The 22950-nt window shown below is 41.7% G+C and overlaps 1 protein-coding gene across 1 annotated transcript in view; it reads left to right on the top strand.

Annotated features, from left to right (window-relative positions):
- Kynu (kynureninase) overlaps positions 1-22950 on the top strand; it is a 138034-nt gene that overhangs the window by 15492 nt on the left and 99592 nt on the right. Inside the window, exon 3 of the mRNA XM_038338285.2 lies at positions 22155-22275. Within this exon, the coding sequence (XP_038194213.1) occupies positions 22155-22275 (121 nt within the window). The remainder of the gene's footprint in view (positions 1-22154; positions 22276-22950) is intronic.

Raw genomic sequence — 22950 nt, 5'->3', positions numbered from 1 at the left:
GTTCGGAGGTTCATGTGTGACTCCATTAGGGAAACGGCCTGCTAATGAAAGAAGATTCTTTTTAAGTTTTGTTTTGATGATGCTTGGCTACAGCAAGGAACTCCCATGCTGTGGGTGACACACTACCCAGCCTTACAGGACCCAGGCTCAGCTATCTCTGTTACAAAACTGATATTTCAATTTGTCACGTGCTTTGCTGCTGACACTAGGGGCAGGAAAATAGGGAACAAGTTCGGGAAGTACCCACATTGCTTTTGTTCTTAGAGATGTGGCCAAAAACCCGAAGCTGGATCAACACATGGCTACAGGGAAATCAGACGGATGGCATGAGCAGAAAACAAACGGACAATTGGATGACCCATTCATTCTTTAGGGGATTTTGCTCTGACAGAAACAGGAGTAGTAGGATTCTCCTAGAATTCTGACAGACCACAAAGCCTGCGGTTAGGGCTTCTGGATGTGTGAATTCCTCAAGATTAGCAAGACACCCTGAAGCTCCTTTACAGTTTCGTTGTATTTCCACTTCTGGCTTCCTAGCCTAATCTTCAGATGGCCCTTAAACATGAAGCTCTATCCCAACCAGCTTATCACAAACAGAAAATATCCGTAAGTAAAAAAGGGCTTGAAAGTTAAAAACTATGAGCCGTATTTAAGTCTGTTAAGTTGAACCAACTCATGCCTCTGCTGTCAGTCCTCAAGAATCATTAGAAGGCCACTAGACACACCACAATAGATGCCAGTCTCATCCTGGAAGTACTTCACCATGTCAAGTTGTGTCTGATTGCTACCTAAGTACAAAATGTAAGCAAGGGATTCCACAGTGCAAAGGAAAGTAAATACCCATTGTACCAGACCTGAGTATTTTTTTTAAAAAAAAAAACTTTATTTTAAAACATTTTAAAGGGAGAATATGTTAGCACCCTCATCTGTCATTTTAATGGCCAGGAACAGAATTGCTCCTTAGGAAGTCTGACAGGCAGAATTATATCTATTGGATAATGGAAGAAAAGGAAGCCTTCCCTTACCTCTTGCTTTCCTTCTGAGGCATCTTTATCTTCAACTAAAGTTTTGACCTGATTCCTCAGAGGACTGTGATCTCAGATTTATGGATATGAGCATAGGTCCCAGCTAAGTGCTAGTCCAGACTGCTGAGATGCAGTTCAATATTGCCAACAGGAATAACAAGCCACTTACATTCGTATCACAATTATTAAGATTGGAACAATTTTACAATTACGGCAGTTTGTACCCAATGAATTCAGATTACATGCCTGGTTCTCCCCGGGGAAAGGGGGGCACTAAATACCCAAAACATGAAGGAAACAAGGAGAGTGGGGCCTCTGTTTTCACCTAGTGATTATAACATAACCAGCAACCATTTCATCTTCATCAACGTGCAAAAACATTGTGCGTCTTTTACAAACAGAATATCCTTCATTTATTTCCTTTTCTTTCCCTAGCTTTGTCCCCTGCCCTTTAACATGGAAAGAAATTCTCAATTTAGGCAAAATTGAAAATAAAAACCAAAGCAATTTATTTCATCTCTCTTAAATAAAGAGTTACTAGTTACAGTGTCCAAGTGATAAAAAAAACTCTGGATGAGGACTCCAATCAGACCACTCAGTCCTGGCGAGGACAATCAGGGAGCAGCCTGAACAGAAGTAGGAAAGAGTCCTATGTGCAAGTTTTAGTGCGCACTTGTCAGGGAGGTAACAGAAAAGTTAGCGGCAACCTCAATAGAAAAGCTCTTGTCATTATATCCATCCCAGGCCTTAGCAGATGGACACAGGAGCAGGACACAGTCATCCGAGCTGTTACTGTCAAGACTTTGTGTACTGGAGTCTCCCCTGCCTGAACCAATTACTAAGGAAAATAAAAGCATTCTGTGTTGTTCTGAGCGGGCAGGGTCTCCAGTTCCACTTTGTGTGCTGGTCTTCTTGTCCCGCAATTTGCATGATGGTCTTGTTGTCCCCTCCCTGACCCTCTGGTGTTCACAAACACCTGGGAGGCAAAGGAAGAGGGAACAGGTGGCCTTCTCAAGGTCTCATCTGTACAACAGCCACAGAAGCCCCAAAGGCTGTGCTGGAGGAGGATGGAATTGGGTCTCACGGAAGATTTGTAAAACTTGGCCAAAGTAAGACTCAGTGAAGAGCCCTGTTTCTACTTCCATTCCAGAAGCCTCTAAGGATACCACCCAGCACTGATAGAAGGCACTCAGCGAGCCTCTTGTCAACAGCCGGGAGACCAAAAGCCAGGGAGAAGGAAGATGTGTTTGAAAGGGGGAGATCTTTATTAGCAAGCTGATAACCTTGGGTAGCACTGAGGGCAGTGATCAAAAACCATCCTCATATGCTCACTGTGCTCTCAGTGATTGTTCTCTAGGGAAAGGAAACAAAGACAAGGCTTAGGACTGTCGTGGGGATCCGTCACCCAGTCTGTCTGGCCTTATGGTCTGATTGATCATAAACTTGAAACTTTATGTCACACACTGCCATGCAAAAATTTGTTGGCACAAAAAGTTCATGGTAGCCTAGGTAGCAGTTTTTATTATCTTCTCCAACAAATTTATTCTTGGCATAGAAGGTACTCTTAGAGGGGAAAGAAACTAGAAGGAAATAAACTAGAAGGATCACACAACATGGAGTCGGCCAGGGCAATGAGGTGGCCCCTTCTTCAAACTTTCAGCGGCTGGACAGCCATCGTTCCATTTTGATCAAAGTGGGACTGAACATACAGCATATAGAATGGTAGACTGAAATTAGAAATTCTAGCCTAAAGCTGGGCAGAGTGGCACATACCTCTAAAATCCCAGCACTTGGGAGGCAAAGGCAGGCGCTGTGAGTTCAAGGCCACCTTGGTCTACATAGAGAATTCCAGGACAGCCAGAGGTCTCAGAGAGAGAGAGAGAGAGAGAGAGAGAGAGAGAGAGAGAGAGAGAGAGAGAGAGAGAGAGAGATTATAGTAATTTCAAATCAAACAGCTCTGTAATAACATCTGAATCCCATCTGTCACATAGCTACTCACTAACCGTGTGATGTGTTCACATGCACGTATAGGGAAGGACATGCTACATATGAATTCTTTCAAAGCAAATAATGTATTTTTGGAGGTAAATCTTACATTTCATTTTCTTTCATTTCTTTTTCTCCCCCTGTGCCCTCAAGCCAAAAGCATTACCATAAAACCCTCTTGTAGTTATCACAGTAATCTGTCCTAAGATGCTGTTGTCAAAGCAACTTTAGTGCCTGACATGTGTCCTGAGTCAGGACCTCAGCTTTGACAGATTTGCCTCTTTGTGTCACTCTGGGCTTTGACATCTCCAAAGCACAAAGTGCTGTTTTCTGGTTCACTGAAAAAGAATGTCAAAACTGGACAGCAATGTTTTTTTTTTTTAAAGAACATGTCCTTCACAATAATTAAAGAATGTTAATTTTTTATCCTGATTTATTCTAATAACAGAATTTTAAGGCTTTACTTTTCTGAATAAATGCAAGTGTCGATAGTCACACTGGATACTGATATATCAATTACAGCAAGGCCTGTGTCGCATACATCCTTACTTCACACCAGGCACCTGGGAAACTCACTCACTAACATATGAATTCATTACAGAATCATTTTACTTCTAAATATTCTATGCACATAGAAAATGTTGGCATTTTTTTAGAACTACAAGGTCACTTCTGGGTTCACTTCATAATTTTGAAAAAAATGATGTTGGTGACAATAATAATAATAATAATAATAATAATAACAATAACAATAATGGGCTGGACAGATGGCTCAGAGGTTGAGGGCACTTGGTACTCTGCCAGGGGACCTGAGTTTGGATCAAAGCACCCATGTCAGACAACTTACCACCACCTCCCATATCTCCATTCTCCATCGTCAGGGGATCTGATGCCCTCTTCTGGCTCCCATGGGCACCTGTACATGCTTGGCAGGCAGACACACACATGATAAAAGTAAATATGAATTTAAATAATGGTAACAGTAAAAATGATAAAGCTAATTCATGTTTTATGCATTAAACTTCCGCTGGATTCTCAGTATGAGATTGTTATTGCTTATGTTTGTTCTGAGGAGACAGAATTGTTCTGAGGATGTCATCTGTGAGACAGCTGGCTAGAACCTTTTCTTCTGGAGCTTGACGTGAGCCACTTGACATAATAGCATAAGCTGACCGATACGCATTCCATCATATGCAAAGTGGAAAGACTTTCTTTACAGGGCTCAATTATTGAATCTTAAAACATTTTAAGTGGGTTCCTCAAGTCTTATATTCCTGAAATTGTATGGCGTATTAAGTGGAGTGTAAAATACTATGTACAGCCTTGGTATTTCCATTAAGCTTGAGGAATCTGTATTTTGTTTGTTTGCTTCATTTTGTAATTTTTTTTGTGTGTGTGAATTGAGTTGAATGAAAGACTTTCTAGAGTAAGCCTGGATAATTTGCTAGGTGATATATATTTTTAATGCTTAATACAGAAGTATTCTAAAGGAACAAGTTCATCTTGATCAATCTTTGATTCTAGCCCAGGCACTGATATTTCTATTTTTAAAACAATAGACTAGAAAGTGAATCTAAAGAAGCACGTGAAAATTTCCTTAGCATTTACAGCATTTTAGAGCCATTATTTCATTAACGGGTCATAATCACGTTAAACAGCAGCAAGCATACAGGTATATAGAAACAATTTTATATATAAGAATATAAATATACCTACATGATCCAAAAATAAGTAGCAGTTTGCCTATTTCAATTATAACATACCTGTAACTGATATGCAATGTACTTCCAATTAAGAGCTTGTGCGAACAAGTTTTAGTACTAAGTGAATGGTCTAAACACCTAATGAGCACATTTTGTGTGTGAGGAAAGCAGTCTAATAGAAAATTCATATGTATAGAAGACATAAAACTCTACTTACAGACATTAAAATAATTACAACTTAAAATAGCTTCATTAGTATGCCTGCAAATATTAAACGTCTATTTCCTTTGAGTTAATCAACCCAGTAAAAGCTGAAGGAGCCTAAGTCACTCCAAGGAGGCCCACTAGGGAAATCTACCTGTTGGATTCAGTCACCTCAGCAGAAGTTCTGAAAAACTGCTTTGGCACCAGAGGTGAGAGGCAGTAACTGTAGACCTGAAATGCCAGCTGAAGGGAATAGTAACTTCTCTAAGGATCTGATGGTCCTTTGTGGAGAGACATTTCTGGAATACTTACAATAATTGCCTCCCCAGGGAAGGAGCTACTGTACGGGCACTGAGCGCTGAGTTAGGTTTCCAATTGTTCCTGTGCTTTGCGGCATTCTCGGTACTGTTTCTATTGCCATTTTCCCCTCTGATGGAGGGCTTAGAGGCAACATCAGCAACAGGAAAACAAGTCAGACTTTGATTTTCTGAAGTTAGGACAAGTGTTAGACGAAGCTTCCCATTAAATATGATGTAGGAATTTTATTTTTAACACATGCATACAGCATGCACTGATCCAATCACGGTGATGAGCAGGTACAGTTCCTTGTCAGAACTTTATGCATGGAGTCATCAGTTCCTTCCTCCTGATTCTTCATAAAATGCTGAACAGCCATGATCTATATCCTCCCCATTGTGCAATGAGATAACAGACTTTCCTCCTTCAGCTTCACTTTGGTACTTGGCCCTCTGACCTGCCTCCAAACACTTGTTCTCTTCTTGCTCAGCCTTTAGCAATCACGAACAGACACTCACATTGACATTTTTCGACATCAAGATAAAAGAACAGGTAGTATTTCTCTTTCTCTGTCTGCCTTTTCTTGTGACTTGACTGAAGTTGGAATTGTTAAATAATTATAAGGGTCATTGTTTTAAACTAAGTCTTACCTTGGACCAAGTCTGAAATTCAGTTACAGACATCCACACTTAAGTTTGATGGAGTTTGGCACCAACAAGGTGAAACTAAGCTATTTATCAGGCCTTCTCAAAGAGCAAGAGAGTCAAATGTGCCAAATGGGCAGCTTCAATCACTGTGAAAAACAGGAGTTACCTTAATCCTCTGCACCCTGTAATATGTAATCCTTTACAAATAGCCTCGAGGAACCTGTGTTAACAAAGTCATTAGTTTTCTTCATTTTGCCCCAGTCTTACAGGGAAAGTAATTTTAAAATTATCAGTCTTCTGGTTCTTCTGTTTCTATTTCCTTCTGTCTTTCTGCACCCACGAAATCAACTTTTTATTGATTCGGTTTGGTTCTTCAGTTGTTTTTTATTTCCATTTGTTTTGTTTGTGTTTTAGCTAGATCCTCATCACATAGCCTCAGCCTGGTGTTAAATTCTCAATTCTTTTTCTGACAGCCAAGTCTAGGGCTTGGTCACTAGAACATGAATTCTATGTTATACAGTGAAATAGCCCTTGACACTAGAATTACAAATAAAGTCAAATAATAACTTTCATAAGTCGCTGTCACTTTGTTCTCCAATAAATTATATCCACTAAATCATGGAGTAAATAAGGGTCAAAATGATGGGCATATTTTATTAATTAACTTGTTGCTCAGATTTGTAATAGTAGATTTCCATAACCTCACACTCCAAATAACCAAACTGTCATCATGGCCAAATAAGTAGACTTCCAGAATAAATCCAAACTTTTTTCTTAAGTCTAACTTCATAAAATTATATAGAGAAAGCTGAAGCTCTTAAGTGTATCTGTGGAGAGTGCGTGGGGTTGAAATGTGTTCTTTCAAAATCCATGCCGAGCATCAGTGAGATGGCTCAGGAGCTGGAGCCACTGGTATCAAGTCTGATGATCTGAGGTCAGTACCTAGATATTACATGGAAGAAGGAGAAATGGCCTCCTCAACGTTGTCCTCTGACCTCCACATACATGTAAAGCAAATAAAAATATATGTGGAATGTATTTATTTTAAAGATGAATCAAGTTAAGCTGTCCCTAATCTGCCATGACTTTGTATTTTTTTGAAAAGAGAAATCAGGAGATATATTTACAGGAGATAAACTGAGGGCTGCACATGAAGAAAGCCATATACCAGACAAGAGTAGAGATTTGGAAGAGGTCCTTCCTCCCAGGCTGCGAAGTAATTAATGCAGATGACGTCTGATGTTGGACTTCTAGCCTCCATTGCCACGAGACAATAAACTCCTCTGTTGGAAGGCTCCTCATTTGTGAGGTATTCTTAGAAAAGAACTGTCCTATTCCTATATCTTGGAATTGTTAAACTGGAAATAAATACAGAGGACTTATAACACTAATGCAAAGTGTTCCAGTTGCAACATATTGTAGATACTTGGAAGATAAAGAAATTAAGAACATATCAGGATTTCAGAGGGACCTCTGGAGAAATTCAGCAACACCTCTTTTATTCTTTTAAGCAGATGCACAGGAGATCAGGGCCACAATTCTTGTCTTAGGTGTTCTCTATAGGTGCTTCCACGCTTATTGAAGAAGAAAAAGCACTGCAGTAGAGATGGTGTGATCAGCAGGGCCTGGTTCACGAAAAGCAGTGTCTCCCTTTGTGTAGAACAAGAGTATTATGTATTGTTCTGTCTAGTTGAGGTTTGCAAAACAAAAGCAGCAAATGGTCAAAACCTGAACACAGATCATCAAGGCTCCAGATCAGTAAGTCATTCAAAGCATGGACTAAAGGAAAAGACTGAGGTATCTCCTTTACTTCTTCCCCCTTCTAGTGAGAGTGAGCCAATTCAAAGAAAGGTTTCTTCTGATGGGGTAGAAAGAAAAATTTAAAAGATAACCACAAAAGATGCCCAAAGAATCAATCACTTTAGGTCTTAAGAGTTAGCCAACTTTGGGGTATCTGCTAAGATGGTATATATTAGTCATAGTTCACTTTAAAAGTAGTTTATAATAGCTCACTCAGGTGTGGGGAAAAACAAAACCAAAAAAAAAATTGAAAGAGAAAAAAAAGAAATAGAAACTCAGTGACATAATTGGACACTTTTAATTCCAAGAAAAGAGGTTGGTCAGTGCCATCATTTCTACAATAACTGGTTGAGCAGAGCATCAAATTAAACTTATATTGAAATAAAAGAATGTCGTCATGAGTTGAAAAAAATCCCAAAGAACATTAACAGCTGCTCTGCATCAATACTAACTTCATTTTGGAAAGCAGAAAAAATATACATCAAAAAGGTATACTGTGTATGTGTTTGTACATATGTGTGTGTGTGTGTGTGTGTGTGTTGGGAGGAATCTCTCTCAGTCCATATTAGTTCATGAATAAGAAGCATAAAACAAGTTATCTAATATGCTCCCAGGATGTCAAGCTATGACATATGTCATAGCTTGACATCCTGGGAGCATATTAGATAACTTATTTTATCTGGGAGTCATGGAATAAGGACTTGGAATTATATGTGTACCCAGGCCTACATTCTCAGGAGTTGCTCCTAGATATAACGGGGTATAGGAAAAATGCAAGTGCATTTTAAAGTTTTACATATGGACTCTAACTATAGTATAAAGGTGGAAAATTGATATTAATGATTGGCATGACATTAGCAACAATTGATAGGACAATCTTGATAATGAGAAGCAATGAGTCATGACTGACTTGAGGTCCAGCAACTAATATTCTATCCAAGAGGATCTGGCTTGCACAGATACAGAATAACCTCTCAAAACCCAAGGAACACATAAATATCCTATGATTCCAAAAACAGTTTGGAAATGCTATGTTCAACCTATTTTCCTTTCTTGTCTTTTAGTATGGGAAGAGTAACTGTGTTGTAACAAAGAAAAAGGATTAGAACAAGAAGAAAAATAGAAGCTATATTTGGTCCACATGATCATGAATATAAATGGAGGTGGAGTTTTCCCTTTGTCCCTGCTGCACAGTCACAAATAAATAAACAAAGTTTATATTAATTACAGTGTGCTTTGCCTATAGTGCAGGCATATTACTAACTAGCTCTTACAACTTAAATTAACACATTTTTATTAATCTATATTTTGCAACATGGCTTGTGGCTTTACCTGTTCACTAGCATCTTGCTTTTCCTGAGATTGACTCGTCTCTGCCTCTCTGACTCTTCTTTTCTTTCTCTCTGCATTTACAGTTTCACTTCCTTACTTAGCCTTATACTGCCTTGCTATAGGCCAAGTCAGCTATTTTATCAGCCAATGAGAGGAATGCATATTCACAGCATACAGGATTATCCCACAGCAAATTGATATGCTGAATTCGGTACAGCTTCTATCTGAAAACCTTCTGAACACCCATAGAGTCATTTTATTGACACTACTTGATGCCATGTCCTTCACAACTATCACAGATGCTGTTTCTCATGGTAAGACCCTGAGAAGTTTTGTACAATAAGTTATGTGTGAACATAGAGAAGTTTCTTCCTTAACTCATGTCTCAATGCTCCTCAAATTACTGACCTTATGTTCTGTCCCCAAGGACATAAATCTTTCTGGAAGTCTTAAGAAAAGGAAGGGAGAGTGGGAGACAGAGAGAGAGAGAGAAAGAGAGAGAGAGAGAGAGAGAGAGAGAGAGAGAGAGAGAGAGAGAGAGAGAACTGTAATACTATGAGGATTGAACCTGCAGGTAATATCTTCCAGGTGAATAAATGACTCACTGATGAAATTTCCTTAAAGGGCAGTAATGTGATAAAAAATAAAATGAAATTCACTTTTGATTTTTCTATATGATCTGACTATAAAATAAATTAGAGTTAAGGGATGGAAGATCATGTTATAAATATTGCTTGGTAGTAAAAATGCTTGGCTAACATGTATGAGGCCTTGGATTCAATTCCCAGGACACTACAAGGAAAGAAGAAAGTTAGTTCAATTTGAAGAAAAGTATTATTTTATTTTATACAGTTCTAAGCCATTAATATTCTACTCTTGGTCAGATTATTGGAATGGATATAATATCATTTCTAAGGCAGGAACAAATTCCCTAGCATGAGATTTGATAGCAAGTTTTGTCACCTTCATTTTGGAATCCCCCCGCCCCGCTGTGGTCTGTAAGTTTTGAAGACCCTCTCAACTCTGATCTGTAAATAACTCTTCTGTCCTCTGCACTCCTCTCCCAGACCCTGCGCCATTGGTCATAGGCCTCAGTGACAGGAGACCTTTCTCGCAACCTGTCTCCTCCCCAGTGCCCGAACATAATCAGGAGAGGGACCTTCTTTAAAAAAAAAAAAAAAACACATAAATAAATTTATTTATTTACTTTGCATCCCAGCTACAGTTTCCCCTCTCTCATATCCTACTAGTTCCTCCCCCATGCCCTCCTCTCTTCCCACTCCCCAGGGAGAGACCTTCTTGAAGTCTGCAGTTATATAACTTAAAATTTTTCTCACAGAGACAAAATATCTGGGAAAAGTGACTTCAAGAAGATTCACTCTCTGCTCAGATTTTAAAAGGTTTCAATGCACGATTAACCTCTTGACCTTGCCTGGACCATGCTGAGGGAGGACATCATGGTAAACGGGCTAGGAGAAATAAGGGTAGTGACCTAGTGGTGTCCTGGAAACAGACAAAGAGACAGGGAGAAATTGGAACAAAGGATAGGCTCCAAAACACAACCCAATTACTACTTTCTTAAGCTTGCTTTCCACTTCTGAAGTTTCCACCATGTCCTGAAATAACACCACCAGCAGGGCTCAAGGGCTAATACATGAGGCCAGGGACATTTCCTAAACATACCTTAAAATCCTACCCCTGACCCCCAAGGCATGTGTCCATCTCATAAGGCAAAACGAGTTTATTATGTCTCCAGGACTCTTCAACGCCTCCACAGCTGCAGCAGCTTTCTAAAGCTCGAATCCAAAATCTCCTGAAACTAAAGGCAAACTCTCAACAGTGAACTCCAATAAAATGAAAATAGAGGGTGCGGGGTGGGTCTGCTGTATTCCTCCAAGGTATAATGTACCTTCAGGGTGAATATTTCTATTCTGAAAGAGAAGAAGGTTGTGGGGTTTATAGACAAGTGGGATGGATCAAGGTAAGACCAAAACAAAACAGGAGAAGTCTTAATGAACATAGCTATCAGGAGACATGACTGCATACCCATAATTCCTGCACTTTGGATGTTGAAGCAGGGTAATTGGGGTTTTGAGACCAACCTAGGCTACATAGTTAGACTCCCCACTTCGCCCCCTGCCAAAGAATGTTAGTAATTGTGCATCCAGTATTCGGGATTAGTAGCATCATAATTCAAAACTCCAAGAATGGAGGGTGGCCTTGTTTCTATGGACATTGCCACCTGCAAGATGCGCTCTGCTTGGCTTCTGTCTCAGCTAGATCCAAAACAGCTCTGTTTGGCATAAATTCAACTTTTCTGGAATCGCTAACTTCCTGGGGTCTCCATTGTGTCCTTAGCTTCCAACATTGCCTTGCCAAATATTTCTCACCGAGATCTTGGCTCTCTTCTACACTGCCTGGCCTCCTAAGTTTTCTTTTAAAATCTGGATGGAAGCTTACATTCCCCTGTAATTCTTGCTTTTACGTGCTTGCAAAACCAACACCTCATAGATGGTAACAAAGTCCGCCTCCTGCTCAAGCAGTCGCCCTCCTTTGGACACCCACAGGCACCTCATTTAAACCATGGCTCAGTTATTTCAGAGTACTTGGGCAGCTAATCCTACGAAAACACTTCCCTAGGCTATCCAGTGTGAGCAGTGTTCTCTCAAGGGAGTCTTTTATTTTTTTTTTTTTCAAATTTTTAAATTTTTTTTTATATATATTTAAAAATTTCCATCTACTTCCCTCCTCCTTCCCCCTCCCTCCCCTCCTCCTCCCCCTACCCTCCCCTCCTTCTCCCCCTTCCCTCCCCTCCCCTTCACCCATACTTCCCCTCCCTCCCTCTCAAGGCCAAGGAGCCATCAGGGTTCCCCATTCTATGCTAAGACCAGGGTCCTCCCAACTCCCCCCTGGTCCAGGAAGGTGATCGACCAAGCTGAGAAGGCTCCCACAGAGCCCGTCCATGCAGAAGAATCAGAGCCCAGAGCCATTGTCCTTTGCTTCTCAGTCAGCCCCCGCTGTTGGCCACATTCAGAGAGACGGGTTTGGTCGCATGATCCATCAGTCCCATTCCAAATGGAGTTGGTGATCTCCCATTAGTTCTGTCCCACCGTCTCCATGAGTGAACGCACCCCTCTCGTTCCTGACTTTCTCCCTCATGTTCTCGCTCCTTCTGCTCCTCATCAGGACCTTGGGAGCTCAGTCTAGTGCTCCAATGTGGGGCTCAGTCACCTTCCCCATCTGTCGCCAGCTGGAGGTTCCCTCACGGTCCTGACTTTCTTTCTCATGTTCTCTCTCCTTCTGCTCCTCATCAGGACCTTGGGAGCTCAGTCCGGTGCTCCAATGTGGGGCTCTGTCATTTTCTTCATCTATCGTCAGGTGGAGGTTCTATGGTGATATGCAAGAAATTAATCAGTATGGCTATAGGAACTGGCCTTTTCAGGCTCCCTCTCCTCAGCTGCCCAAGGGACTAACTGGGGGCATCTCCCTGGAAACCTGGGAACCCCTCTAGGGTCAAGTCTCTTGACAACCCTCAGGTAGCTCTTTAAATTAGGATATATGCTTCCCTGCTCCCATATCCACCCTTCCTATATCCCAAGCACCCCATTCCTCCGAGCTCCCCCCGTTCTTCCCTACACACTTTTCTCTCCCCATCTTCCCTTGGCCCAGTCTTGCCCAACCCTCAAGTTCCCAATTTTGCCTGGCGATCGTGTCTACTTCCAATATCCAGGAGGATTACTATATCTTTTTTTGGGAGTTCACCTTCTTATTATCTTCTCAAGGATCCCAAATTTATAGGCTCGATGTCCTTTAATTATGGCTAGAAACCGATTATGAGTGAGTACATCCCATGTTCATCTTTTTGGGTCTGGGTTACCTCACTCAGAATAGTGTTTTCTATTTCCATCCATTTGCCTGCAAAATTCAAGATGTCATTGTTTTTTACCGCTGAGTAGTATTCTAGCATGTATATATTCCACAGTTTCTTCATCCATTCTTCCACTGAAGGGCATCTAGGTTGTTTCCAGGATCTGGCTATTACAAATAATGCTGCTATGAACATAGATGAGCATATGCTTTTGTTGTATGATTGGGCATCTCTTGGGTAGATTCCCAATAGTGGAATTGCTGGGTCCTGGGGTAGGTTGATCCCGAATTTCCTGAGAAACCGCCACACTGCTTTCCAAAGTGGTTGCACAAGTGTGCATTCCCACCAGCAATGGATGAGTGTACCCCTTACCCCACAACCTCTCCAGCAAAGGTTATTATTGGTGTTTTGGATTTTAGCCAATCTGACAGGTGTAAGATGATATCTCAAAGTTGTTTTGATTTGCATTTCCCTGATAGCTAGGGAGGTTGAGCATGACCTTAAGTGTCTTTTGGCCATTCGAACTTCTTCTGTTGAGAATTCTCTGTTCAGTTCAGTGCCCCATTTTTTAATTGGGTTAATTGGCATTTTACCGTCTAGTCTCTTGAGTTCCTTATATATTTTAGAGATCAGACCTTTGTCAGTTGCAGGGTTGGTGAAAATCTTTTCCCAGTCAGTAGGCTGCCTTTGTGTCTTAGTGACAATGTCCTTTGCTTTACAGAAGCTGCTCAACTTCAGGAGGTCCCATTTATTCAATGTTGTCCTTAAAGTCTGTGCAGCTGGGGTTATGCGTAGGAAACAGTTCCCTGTGCCCATTTGTTGTAGAGTACTTCCCACTTTCTCCTCTATCAAGCTCAATGTGTTCAAATTAATATTGAGGTCTTTAATCCATTTGGACTTGAGTTTTGTGCATGGTGATAGATATGGATCTACTTTCATTCTTCTACAGGTTGACATCCAGTTATGCCAGCACCATTTGTTGAAGATGCCCTCTTTCTTCCATTGTGTACTTTTGGCTCCTTTATCAAAAATCAGGTGTTCATAGGTTTGTGGTTTAAGATCCGGGTCTTCTATACGATTCCATTGGTCAACTTCTCTGTTTTTATGCCAATACCAAGCTGTTTTCAATACTGTAGCTTTGTAATAGAGTTTGAAGTCAGGGATGGTAATGCCTCCAGAAGAACCTTTATTGTATAAGATTTTTTTGGCTATCCTGGGTTTCTTGTTTTTCCATATAAAGTTGATTATTGTCCTCTCAATCTCTATGAAGAATTTTAATGGGACCTTGATTGGGATTGCATTGAATCTATAGATTGCTTTTGGTAGAATTGCCATTTTTACTATGTTGATCCTCCCAATCCACGAGCAGGGGAGATCCTTCCATTTTCTGGTATCCTCTTTAATTTCTTTCTTCAAAGACTTAAAGTTCTTGTCAAATAAATCCTTCACTTCCTTGGTTAGAGATACTCCCAGATATCTTATGCTATTTGTGGCTATTGTGAAAGGTGATACTTCTTTGATTTCCCTCTCTGCTTCCTTATCCTTTGTGTATAGGAGGGCGACTGATTTTTTGGAGTTGATCTTGTAACCTGCCACGTTACTGAAGGAGTTTATCAGCTGTAAGAGTTCTTTGGTGGAGTTTTTGGGGTCGCTTATGTATACTATCATATCATCTGCAAATAATGAAAGTTTAACTTCTTCCTTTCCAAATTGAATCCCCTTGATTCCCTTATGTTGTCTTATTGCTATTGCTAGAACTTCAAGCACTATATTGAAGAGATAAGGAGAGAGTGGACAGCCTTGTCGTGTTCCTGAATTTAGTGGGATAGCCTTGAGTTTCTCTCCGTTTAGTTTGATGTTAGCTGTCGGCTTGCTGTAAATAGCTTTTATTATATTTAGGAATGACCCTTGTATCCCTAATCTCTCCAAGACCTTTATCATAAAAGGGTGCTGAATTTTGTCAAATGCTTTTTCAGCATCTAATGAGATGACCATATGATTTTTTTCCTTCAGTTTATTTATATGATGGATTACATTGATAGATTTTCGTATGTTGAACCAGCCCTGCATCTCTGGGATGAAGCCTACTTGATCGTAATGGATAATTTTTCTAATGTGTTCTTGGATTCGGTTTGCCAGTATTTTATTGAGAATTTTTGCGTCAATGTTCATGAGTGAGATTGGCCTGTAATTCTCTTTCTTGGTTGAGTCTTTGTGTGGTTTAGGTATCAGGGTGACTGTAGCTTCATAGAAGGAATTTGGCAGTGACTCTTGTGTTTCTATATTATGAAATACCTTAAGGAGTATAGGTATTAGGTCTTCTTGGAAGTTCTGGTAGAATTCCGCATTGAAACCATCTGGTCCTGGGCTCTTTTTGGTAGGGAGGTTTCTGATAACAGTTTCTAATTCTTCGCGACTAACAGGACTATTTAGAGCATTTATCTGGTCCTGGTTTAACTTTGGAATATGGCATTTATCTAAAAAACTGTCCATTTCTTTTACAGTTTCCAATTTTGTGGCATACAGGCTTTTGTAGTAAGATCTAATGATTCTCTGAATTTCCTCTGTGTCTGTGGTTATGTCCCCCTTTTCATTTCTGATCTTATTAATTTGCGTGTTCTCCCTCTGCCGTTTGATTAGTTTGGCTAAGGGTTTGTCAATCTTGTTGATTTTCTCCAAGAACCAGCTTCTTGTTTCATTGATTCTTTGGATTGTTTTCTGTGTTTCTATTTTGTTGATTTCTGCCCTGAGTTTGATTATTTCCAGTCTTCTACTTCTCCTAGGTGAGTCTGCTTCTTTTTTTTCCAGAGCTTTCAGGTGTGCTGTTAAGTCACCAATGAGTGCTTTCTCCGTTTTCTTTAAGTGGGCACTTAGTGCTATGAACTTTCCTCTTAGCACTGCTTTCATTGTGTCCCATAGGTTTGAGTATGTTGTGTCTTTGTTTTCATTAAATTCAAGAAAGACTTTAATTTCTTTCTTTATTTCTTCCTTGACCCAGGTGTGGGTCAGTAGTTGACTGTTCAGTTTCCATGAGTTTGTGGGCTTTCTGGGGGTAGCATTGTTGTTGAATTCTAATTTTAATCCATGGTGATCCGATAAGACACAGGTGGTTACTAATATTTTTTTGTAACTGTGGAAGTTTGCTTTGTTACCAAGTATATGGTCAATTTTCGAAAAGGTTCCATGAGCCGCAGAGAAGAAGGTATATTCTTTCCTATTTGGGTGGAATGTTCTATAGATGTCTGTTAAGTCCATTTGGTTCATTACCTCCATTAAGTCTTTCAATTCTCTGTTAGGTTTCTGTCTGCTTGACCTGTCCATTGGTGAGAGAGGAGTGTTGAAGTCTCCAACTATTAGTGTGTGTGGTTTGATGGCTGCCTTGAGTTCTAGAAGTGTTTCTTTTACATAAGTGGGAGCTTTTATATTAGGGGCATAGATATTCAGGATTGAGACTTCATTCTGATGGATTTTTCCTGTTATGAGTATAAAGTGTCCCTTTCCATCTCTTCTGATTGATTTTAGTTTACAGTCAATTTTGTTGGAAATTAGTATGGCCACACCCGCTTGTTTCTTAGGGCCATTTGCTTGATAAACCTTTTCCCAACCCTTTACTCTGAGTAGGTGTCTGTCTTTGTGGTTGAGGTGTGTTTCTTGTAAACAGCAAAATGTTGGATTCTGTTTTCGTATCCAGTCTCTTAGCCTGTGCCTTTTTATAGGTGAATTGAGTCCATTGATATTAAGTGATATTAATGACCAGTGGTTGTTAACTTCAGTCATTTTTAGTAGTAGAGTTTGTGTGTTTCCCTTCTTCTAGTTGTGCTGGTGAAGGGTCGCTAGAAGCCTGAGTTATTGTGGGCGTTGTTGGACTCCTTGGTTTGTGATTTTCCTTCTATTACTTTCTGCAAGGCTGGATTTGTGGCTGCGTATTGTTTAAATCTGTTTTTGTCCTGGAATATCTTGTTTTCTCCATCAATGGTGAATGCAAGCTTTGCTGGGTATAATAGTCTAGGCTTGCATCCATGTTCCCTTAGTGTCTGTAGCACATCTATCCAAGCTCTTCTGGCTTTCATGGTTTCCATTGAGAAATCAGGTGTAATTCTGATAGGTTTCCCTTTATATGTTACTTGACCTTTTTCCTTTGCAGCTCTTAATATCTGTTCTTTATTCTGTATGTTTTGTGTTTTGATTATTATATGGCGTGGGGATGCTTTCTTTTGATCCAGTCTATTTGGTGTTCTGTAGGCTTCTTGTACCTTCATAGGAACATCCTTCTTTAGGTTGGGGAAGTTTTCTTCTATAATTTTGTTGAATATGTTTTCTGGGCCTTTGAGTTGTAATTCTTCTCCTTCTTCTACCCCAATTATTCTTAGGTTTGGTCTTTTCATGGTGTCCCATATTTCCTGAATGTTTTGTGTTAAGAATTTGTTAGATTTGTTTAGTTCTTTAATCTGTGAGTTTATTTCCTCTATTGTATCTTCAGAGTCCGAGATTCTTTCTTCCATCTCTTGTATTCGGTTGGAAATACTTGTCTCTGAAGTTTCTGTTCGTTTACTCAGAGTTTCCATTTCCAGTCGTCCCTCAGATTGTGTTTTCTTCAATACCTCCATTTCATTTATCAGGTCTTGTACTGTTTCCCTTACCTGCTTGATTGCTTTTTCTTGTCTTTCTTGTTTTTCTTGGGTATCTTTGAGAGATTTATTTATTTCCTCTACCTTTTTGTTTGTCATCTCCATTTCTTTATGGCAGTTTTTTACCTCCTGTTTAAGGTCCTCTATTATTTTCATAAAGTACTGTTTAAGGTCGGTTTCTTCTATATCTTCTGGGGTAGGGTATTCAATTCTTGTTGTTTCGGGATGTCTGGCTTGTGGTGATGTCATGTTGCCTTTCATGTTGTTGGAGGAGCTCCTGCATTGGCGCCTGCCCATCTCTTCCTTCAAAAGGAGCCCGGAGGCGTTTGGTGTCCTAGACCAATCTTTGCTGTGACTGAAACTGGTTGGATCTCCCCAGTGCCAGAGGAGGACCTATTCCTTGCGTCACAATCTGAAGAAGCCCGCACTCCCTTGCAGGAATCCTGAGACCTGCCTGGAGGCCAGAGTCTGATCCCTTTGGGTGGATGGCCTTAGAACAGGAGCAGGACACCTGAGAACACTAGGGAAAGCTTGGGAGACACAAGCCTGCAGAGGGAAGTGGGGGTAGGGGGTCTGTGCTCTCTTCCAGGGCAGGTTGCCCCAGGGTCAGCATTCACTCACCAGTTCAGATGGAATGTCAGGGCACAGGATCAGGGATTCCAGGCAGCCCAGGGTCGCAGCCCAGACAAAAGGGCCAAGGTGGGGGCAGGGCGGGATGGAATACCACACAGCGAACCTGGCAGCACAATCTGAAGGAGATGCACCCCTCCGCAGGAATCCTCAGACCTGCCTGGAGGCCAGAGTCTGACCCCTTTGGGTGGATGGCCTTAGAACAGGAGCAGGATACCTGAGAACACTAGGGAAAGCTTGGGAGACACAAGCCTGCAGAGGGAAGTGGGGGTAGGGGGTCTGTGCTCTCTTCCAGGGCAGGTTGCCCCAGGGTCCGCATTCACTCACCAGTTCAGATGGAATGTCAGGGCACAGGATCAGGGATTCCAGGCAGCCCAGGGTCGCAGCCCAGACAAAAGGGCCAAGGTGGGGGCAGGGCGGGATGGAATACCACACAGCGAACCTGGCAGCACAATCTGAAGGAGCCCGCACCCCTCCGCAGGAATCCTCAGACCTGCCTGGAGGCCAGAGTCTGACCCCTTTGGGTGGATGGCCTTAGAACAGGAGCAGGACACCTGAGAACACTAGGGAAAGCTTGGGAGACACAAGCCTGCAGAGGGAAGTGGGGGTAGGGGGTCTGTGCTCTCTTCCAGGGCAGGTTGCCCCAAGGTCCGCATTCACTCACCAGTTCAGATGGAATGTCAGGGCACAGGATCAGGGATTCCAGGCAGCCCAGGGTCGCAGCCCAGACAAAAGGGCCAAGGTGGGGGCAGGGCGGGATGGAATACCACACAGCGAACCTGGGAGCACAATCTGAAGGAGCCCGCACCCCTCCGCAGGAATCCTCAGACCTGCCTGGAGGCCAGAGTCTGACCCCTTTGGGTGGATGGCCTTAGAACAGGAGCAGGACACCTGAGAACACTAGGGAAAGCTTGGGAGACACAAGCCTGCAGAGGGAAGTGGGGGTAGGGGGTCTGTGCTCTCTTCCAGGGCAGGTTGCCCCAGGGTCAGCATTCACTCACCAGTTCAGATGGAATGTCAGGGCACAGGATCAGGGATTCCAGGCAGCCCAGGGTCGCAGCCCAGACAAAAGGGCCAAGGTGGGGGCAGGGCGGGATGGAATACCACACAGCGAACCTGGGAGCACAATCTGAAGGAGCCTGCACAGCTCCGCAGGGATCCTCAGACCTGCCTGGAGGCCAGAGTCTGACCCCTTTGGGTGGATGGCCTTAGAACAGGAGCAGGACACCTGAGAACACTAGGGAAAACTTGGGAGAGACAGGGACTGGAGAAGCAGACCCAAGCCTGCAGAGGGAAGTGGGGGTAGGGGGTCTGTGCTCTCTTCCAGGGCAGATTGCTCCAGGGTCCGCATTCACTCACCAGTTCAGATGGAATGTCAGGGCACAGGATCAGGGATTCCAGGCAGCCCAGGGTCGCAGCCCAGACTAAAGGGCCAAGATGGGGGCAGGGCGGGATGGAATACCACACAGCGAACCTGGGAGCACAATCTGAAGGAGCCCGCACCCCTCCGCTGGAATCCTCAGACCTGCCTGGAGGCCAGAGTCTGACCCCTTTGGGTGGATGGCCTTAGAACAGGAGCAGGACACCTGAGAACACTAGAGAAAGCTTGGGAGACACAAGCCTGCAGAGGGAAGTGGGGGTAGGGGGTCTGTGCTCTCTTCCAGGGCAGGTTGCCCCAAGGTCCGCCTCAAGGGAGTCTTTTAAATGAGTTTGTATGCTCACTCATTGACCATGGTGTGCTTTGCTGAGTCCTCAGGTATCTTCAAGGTATCTTCTCTGTTATTCCAGTCCAATTTAATTGCCTTCTTTTTAATGATCGCAACCTCTTTAGCATTTTGTAGGACTCCTTTTGTATGCTCTTCTCTGGGAAAATGCTCAGCTTTTCTAACGTTTCCATTCTTTCTGCTGTGTGGTCCTAATTCTCACTGTACATTGATTAAAAGCATTCAGGAATATCCATGCTAATCCAGAGTTCCAAACTGCTCCCACTCACCCATCACCAAGTTTCAGCTTCAATGTATAAGTAACATTGACACCTGTTTTGTTGTGTTAGGTTCAAAAGATGGAGCAAGGAGATACAGTAGTTGATAAGAAAAAAATTATTTACAGCCACTTTTTATTTATTTGTTCGTTGTATTTATTTTTATCTCTCACCAGTCGTGATGGCACATGCCTCTATTCCAGCACTCAAGAGGCAGAGGCAGGCAGAGCTCTGTGAGTTCAAGACCAGCCTGGTCTACGGAGAGAGTAACAGGGCAGCAAGGGCTACACAGAGAAACCATGTCTCAATAAAGCAAGCAAGCAAGCAAACAAACAAACAAAAATTATTTCTCACAGATCAAAGTATTGTCAGATCTGGTGTGTGGAAGGCCCCTGTTCTACACAGATGACTCCTCGTTGGGTGTTCCCATGATGGAAAGGACTGGACTTTTTAAAGGCAATGCCCTTCTGATGCACAATGTCCCCAAAGTCTTCATTTCCTAATACCGTCTGGGAAATAGTATTTCAACATATGAGTTTTGAGGGGATCCAAACATTCAGAACATGGCATATTTGGACATTTTCTGTGTATTTCTACATATGATTTACATTTTCACAGTAGAATAATGTGCCTGTCTCCCTGAGGCAGTTCTTTAAGATGTAATATATTTGACAAATTATAATAAGTAAAAGCATGGAGTAATTCACTTGCTGAGTAAACAGTGTTTCCTCAGATGCTCTAGTGTAGACACTATCTCAGTTTATCTTTCTCAATAGCCACCCTCAAATCTCAGGCGATACCTCAAAGGTTTATTTGGTCCACTGGAAATGACTAAGCTAAATGGCTGCCATTCAGCAGATCCCACAGTCCCTGTGGCCCAGGACAGCAGGCTTGTTCCTTGCAGAGATGCTCTGTTCATTAGGCTCTCGAGGATACATCAACAGCATGTTTCAGCAGTTGTGGTGCTGGAGGGAAAGTAGGCTCTAGATGACCTCGCTTTGCTGAGAAAAGAATCCAGCTTAGAAATGACGTGTCATTCCTGCTCACAATTGACTTGCCTGGATGAGTCTTGTGTGCCCTCAGTCAGAAGAGGGCAGGAAGTATGTTGTCATCGTATGCACAGAAGACAGGAGACTCAAAAGCATTGGGCAAAGAACCCCAATGTTTTCCTTACTAAGAACCAATGTGTCCTGGTGTTGAAGCTGTCTTAAGTCTTGGGGATGACTATGCCTTATTGCTACCCCTAAAACAGACATGAGTGCTCATCCGTCCTGTTGGGCCATATCTTCTGACTCAGCCATGCTATAGACCACATGCAGAGATTGCAGACAAATGTGAGGCTCTTGGCAACTTCACTGTGAATTCAATAAAGTTTTTTGATGTTGGTCTTTGTATTTCTCTGGTCCTAGGGATTGAAACCAGTAGCCATTGTTATTAATGTATTCTTTTCTCCATGGTCTTAAACAAGTCTTAAACATAGGAATTGTTTGTTTATTTCTTACAATCAAAGCTAAGACCAGAGATAGAAAGCACAGCAAAGTTCTGGTCTAGCTGAAGGAGAAAAAGACGTATTTGGACAATCTTTAGTTTATGATATTTGTACTATACATGTGTCTATCTAGACACATCATAAGATACACAACTTCAATAGCATTATAATGACACCCATTAATTCAGAGTGTACTCTGCCCAAGTTGTGGAAAGCTAACACAATTAGACAGGCAATCATATTTCCTGTAGAAAAATGTTCTTAAATCTTCCTAAAGCCTTTGGCTATTTGTGATTGGAAATGGTTGCTAATTTAGATTTCTTCCTGTGGCACAATAGCTGTGAGAGAGCTCCATGTCACCTCTGTGGGTTTAAGTTATGTTTTAACGTAAAATACAAAAGGTTAATTACTGTTCAGAACCCGATGTTTCTGTGGGAGTAACTGCAAGTTATTTATTATCCTTCCTCCAGTTAATTATGTTAATTGTGGCGGATTTACAATGTCAAGTGCAAGAATGTTAATTAATTTAATAAGCACACTATTTTGTACTTTCTTCTCTTTCAGTTGATCCGTCTTTGGTGAATAAGGATGAAAATGCCATCTATTTATTGGGAAATTCTCTTGGCCTTCAACCAAAAATGGTTAAAACATACCTGGAAGAAGAGTTAGATAAGTGGGCCAAAATGTAAGTACCATGTTTCAAAGTATAATTCTATATCTGACAGAAGAATTTTGAAAACTACAAAAGGTGTCTGATTTGGGCAAGTTATGCACCTGGCATTTTAGGATAAAGGAAAACCTAATAGGTCATAATTACTAATATTACTATATTTTGAGGAACTAATTTAGGGTCAGACTAAGGCAAATTTGTGATGGAGGGAGAGTAAAACAGCACACTTAAGCATTTGATCCTCCACCCTACATCTGAATCAGTGTAGCCATTTTATTTCCCATGCTTAACGACCAGCAAAGAAGTTAATTTACAATTTTGAGGGTTTTATGATTTACTCATGGCTAAGTGAACAACATAAAAATATGGAATCCAGGCTTGTTAAGGTGACATTAGGTTAGGGTCACATGTGATCATGAATGCACAGAGTGGGATGTATTGTCTGATCTTAGCATTTTTAAGCCCCTGCCATTTCCTCTTGTGATGACAGTTTAAAGACTTCTATTTCCAGGCTTGCTTATATATTAATTCTTACAAGAGCACCGTTTTCTCTCCAGTGCTCGATGTCTTCCTGTAGTCTTCTAATGACTAACCCTTCCTCTTTCCTCCTGTCCGAGCCCTCTTCTGTAAACTAGCCATCCCAACCATACATTACCTCTTCCAAATGTCACTGTATTACAAACACATCTC

This window comes from Arvicola amphibius, chromosome 7, assembly GCF_903992535.2.
Source record: "Arvicola amphibius chromosome 7, mArvAmp1.2, whole genome shotgun sequence".
Classification (NCBI taxonomy): domain Eukaryota; kingdom Metazoa; phylum Chordata; class Mammalia; order Rodentia; family Cricetidae; genus Arvicola; species Arvicola amphibius.
This window is presented reverse-complemented; position numbering and strand designations above follow the sequence as displayed.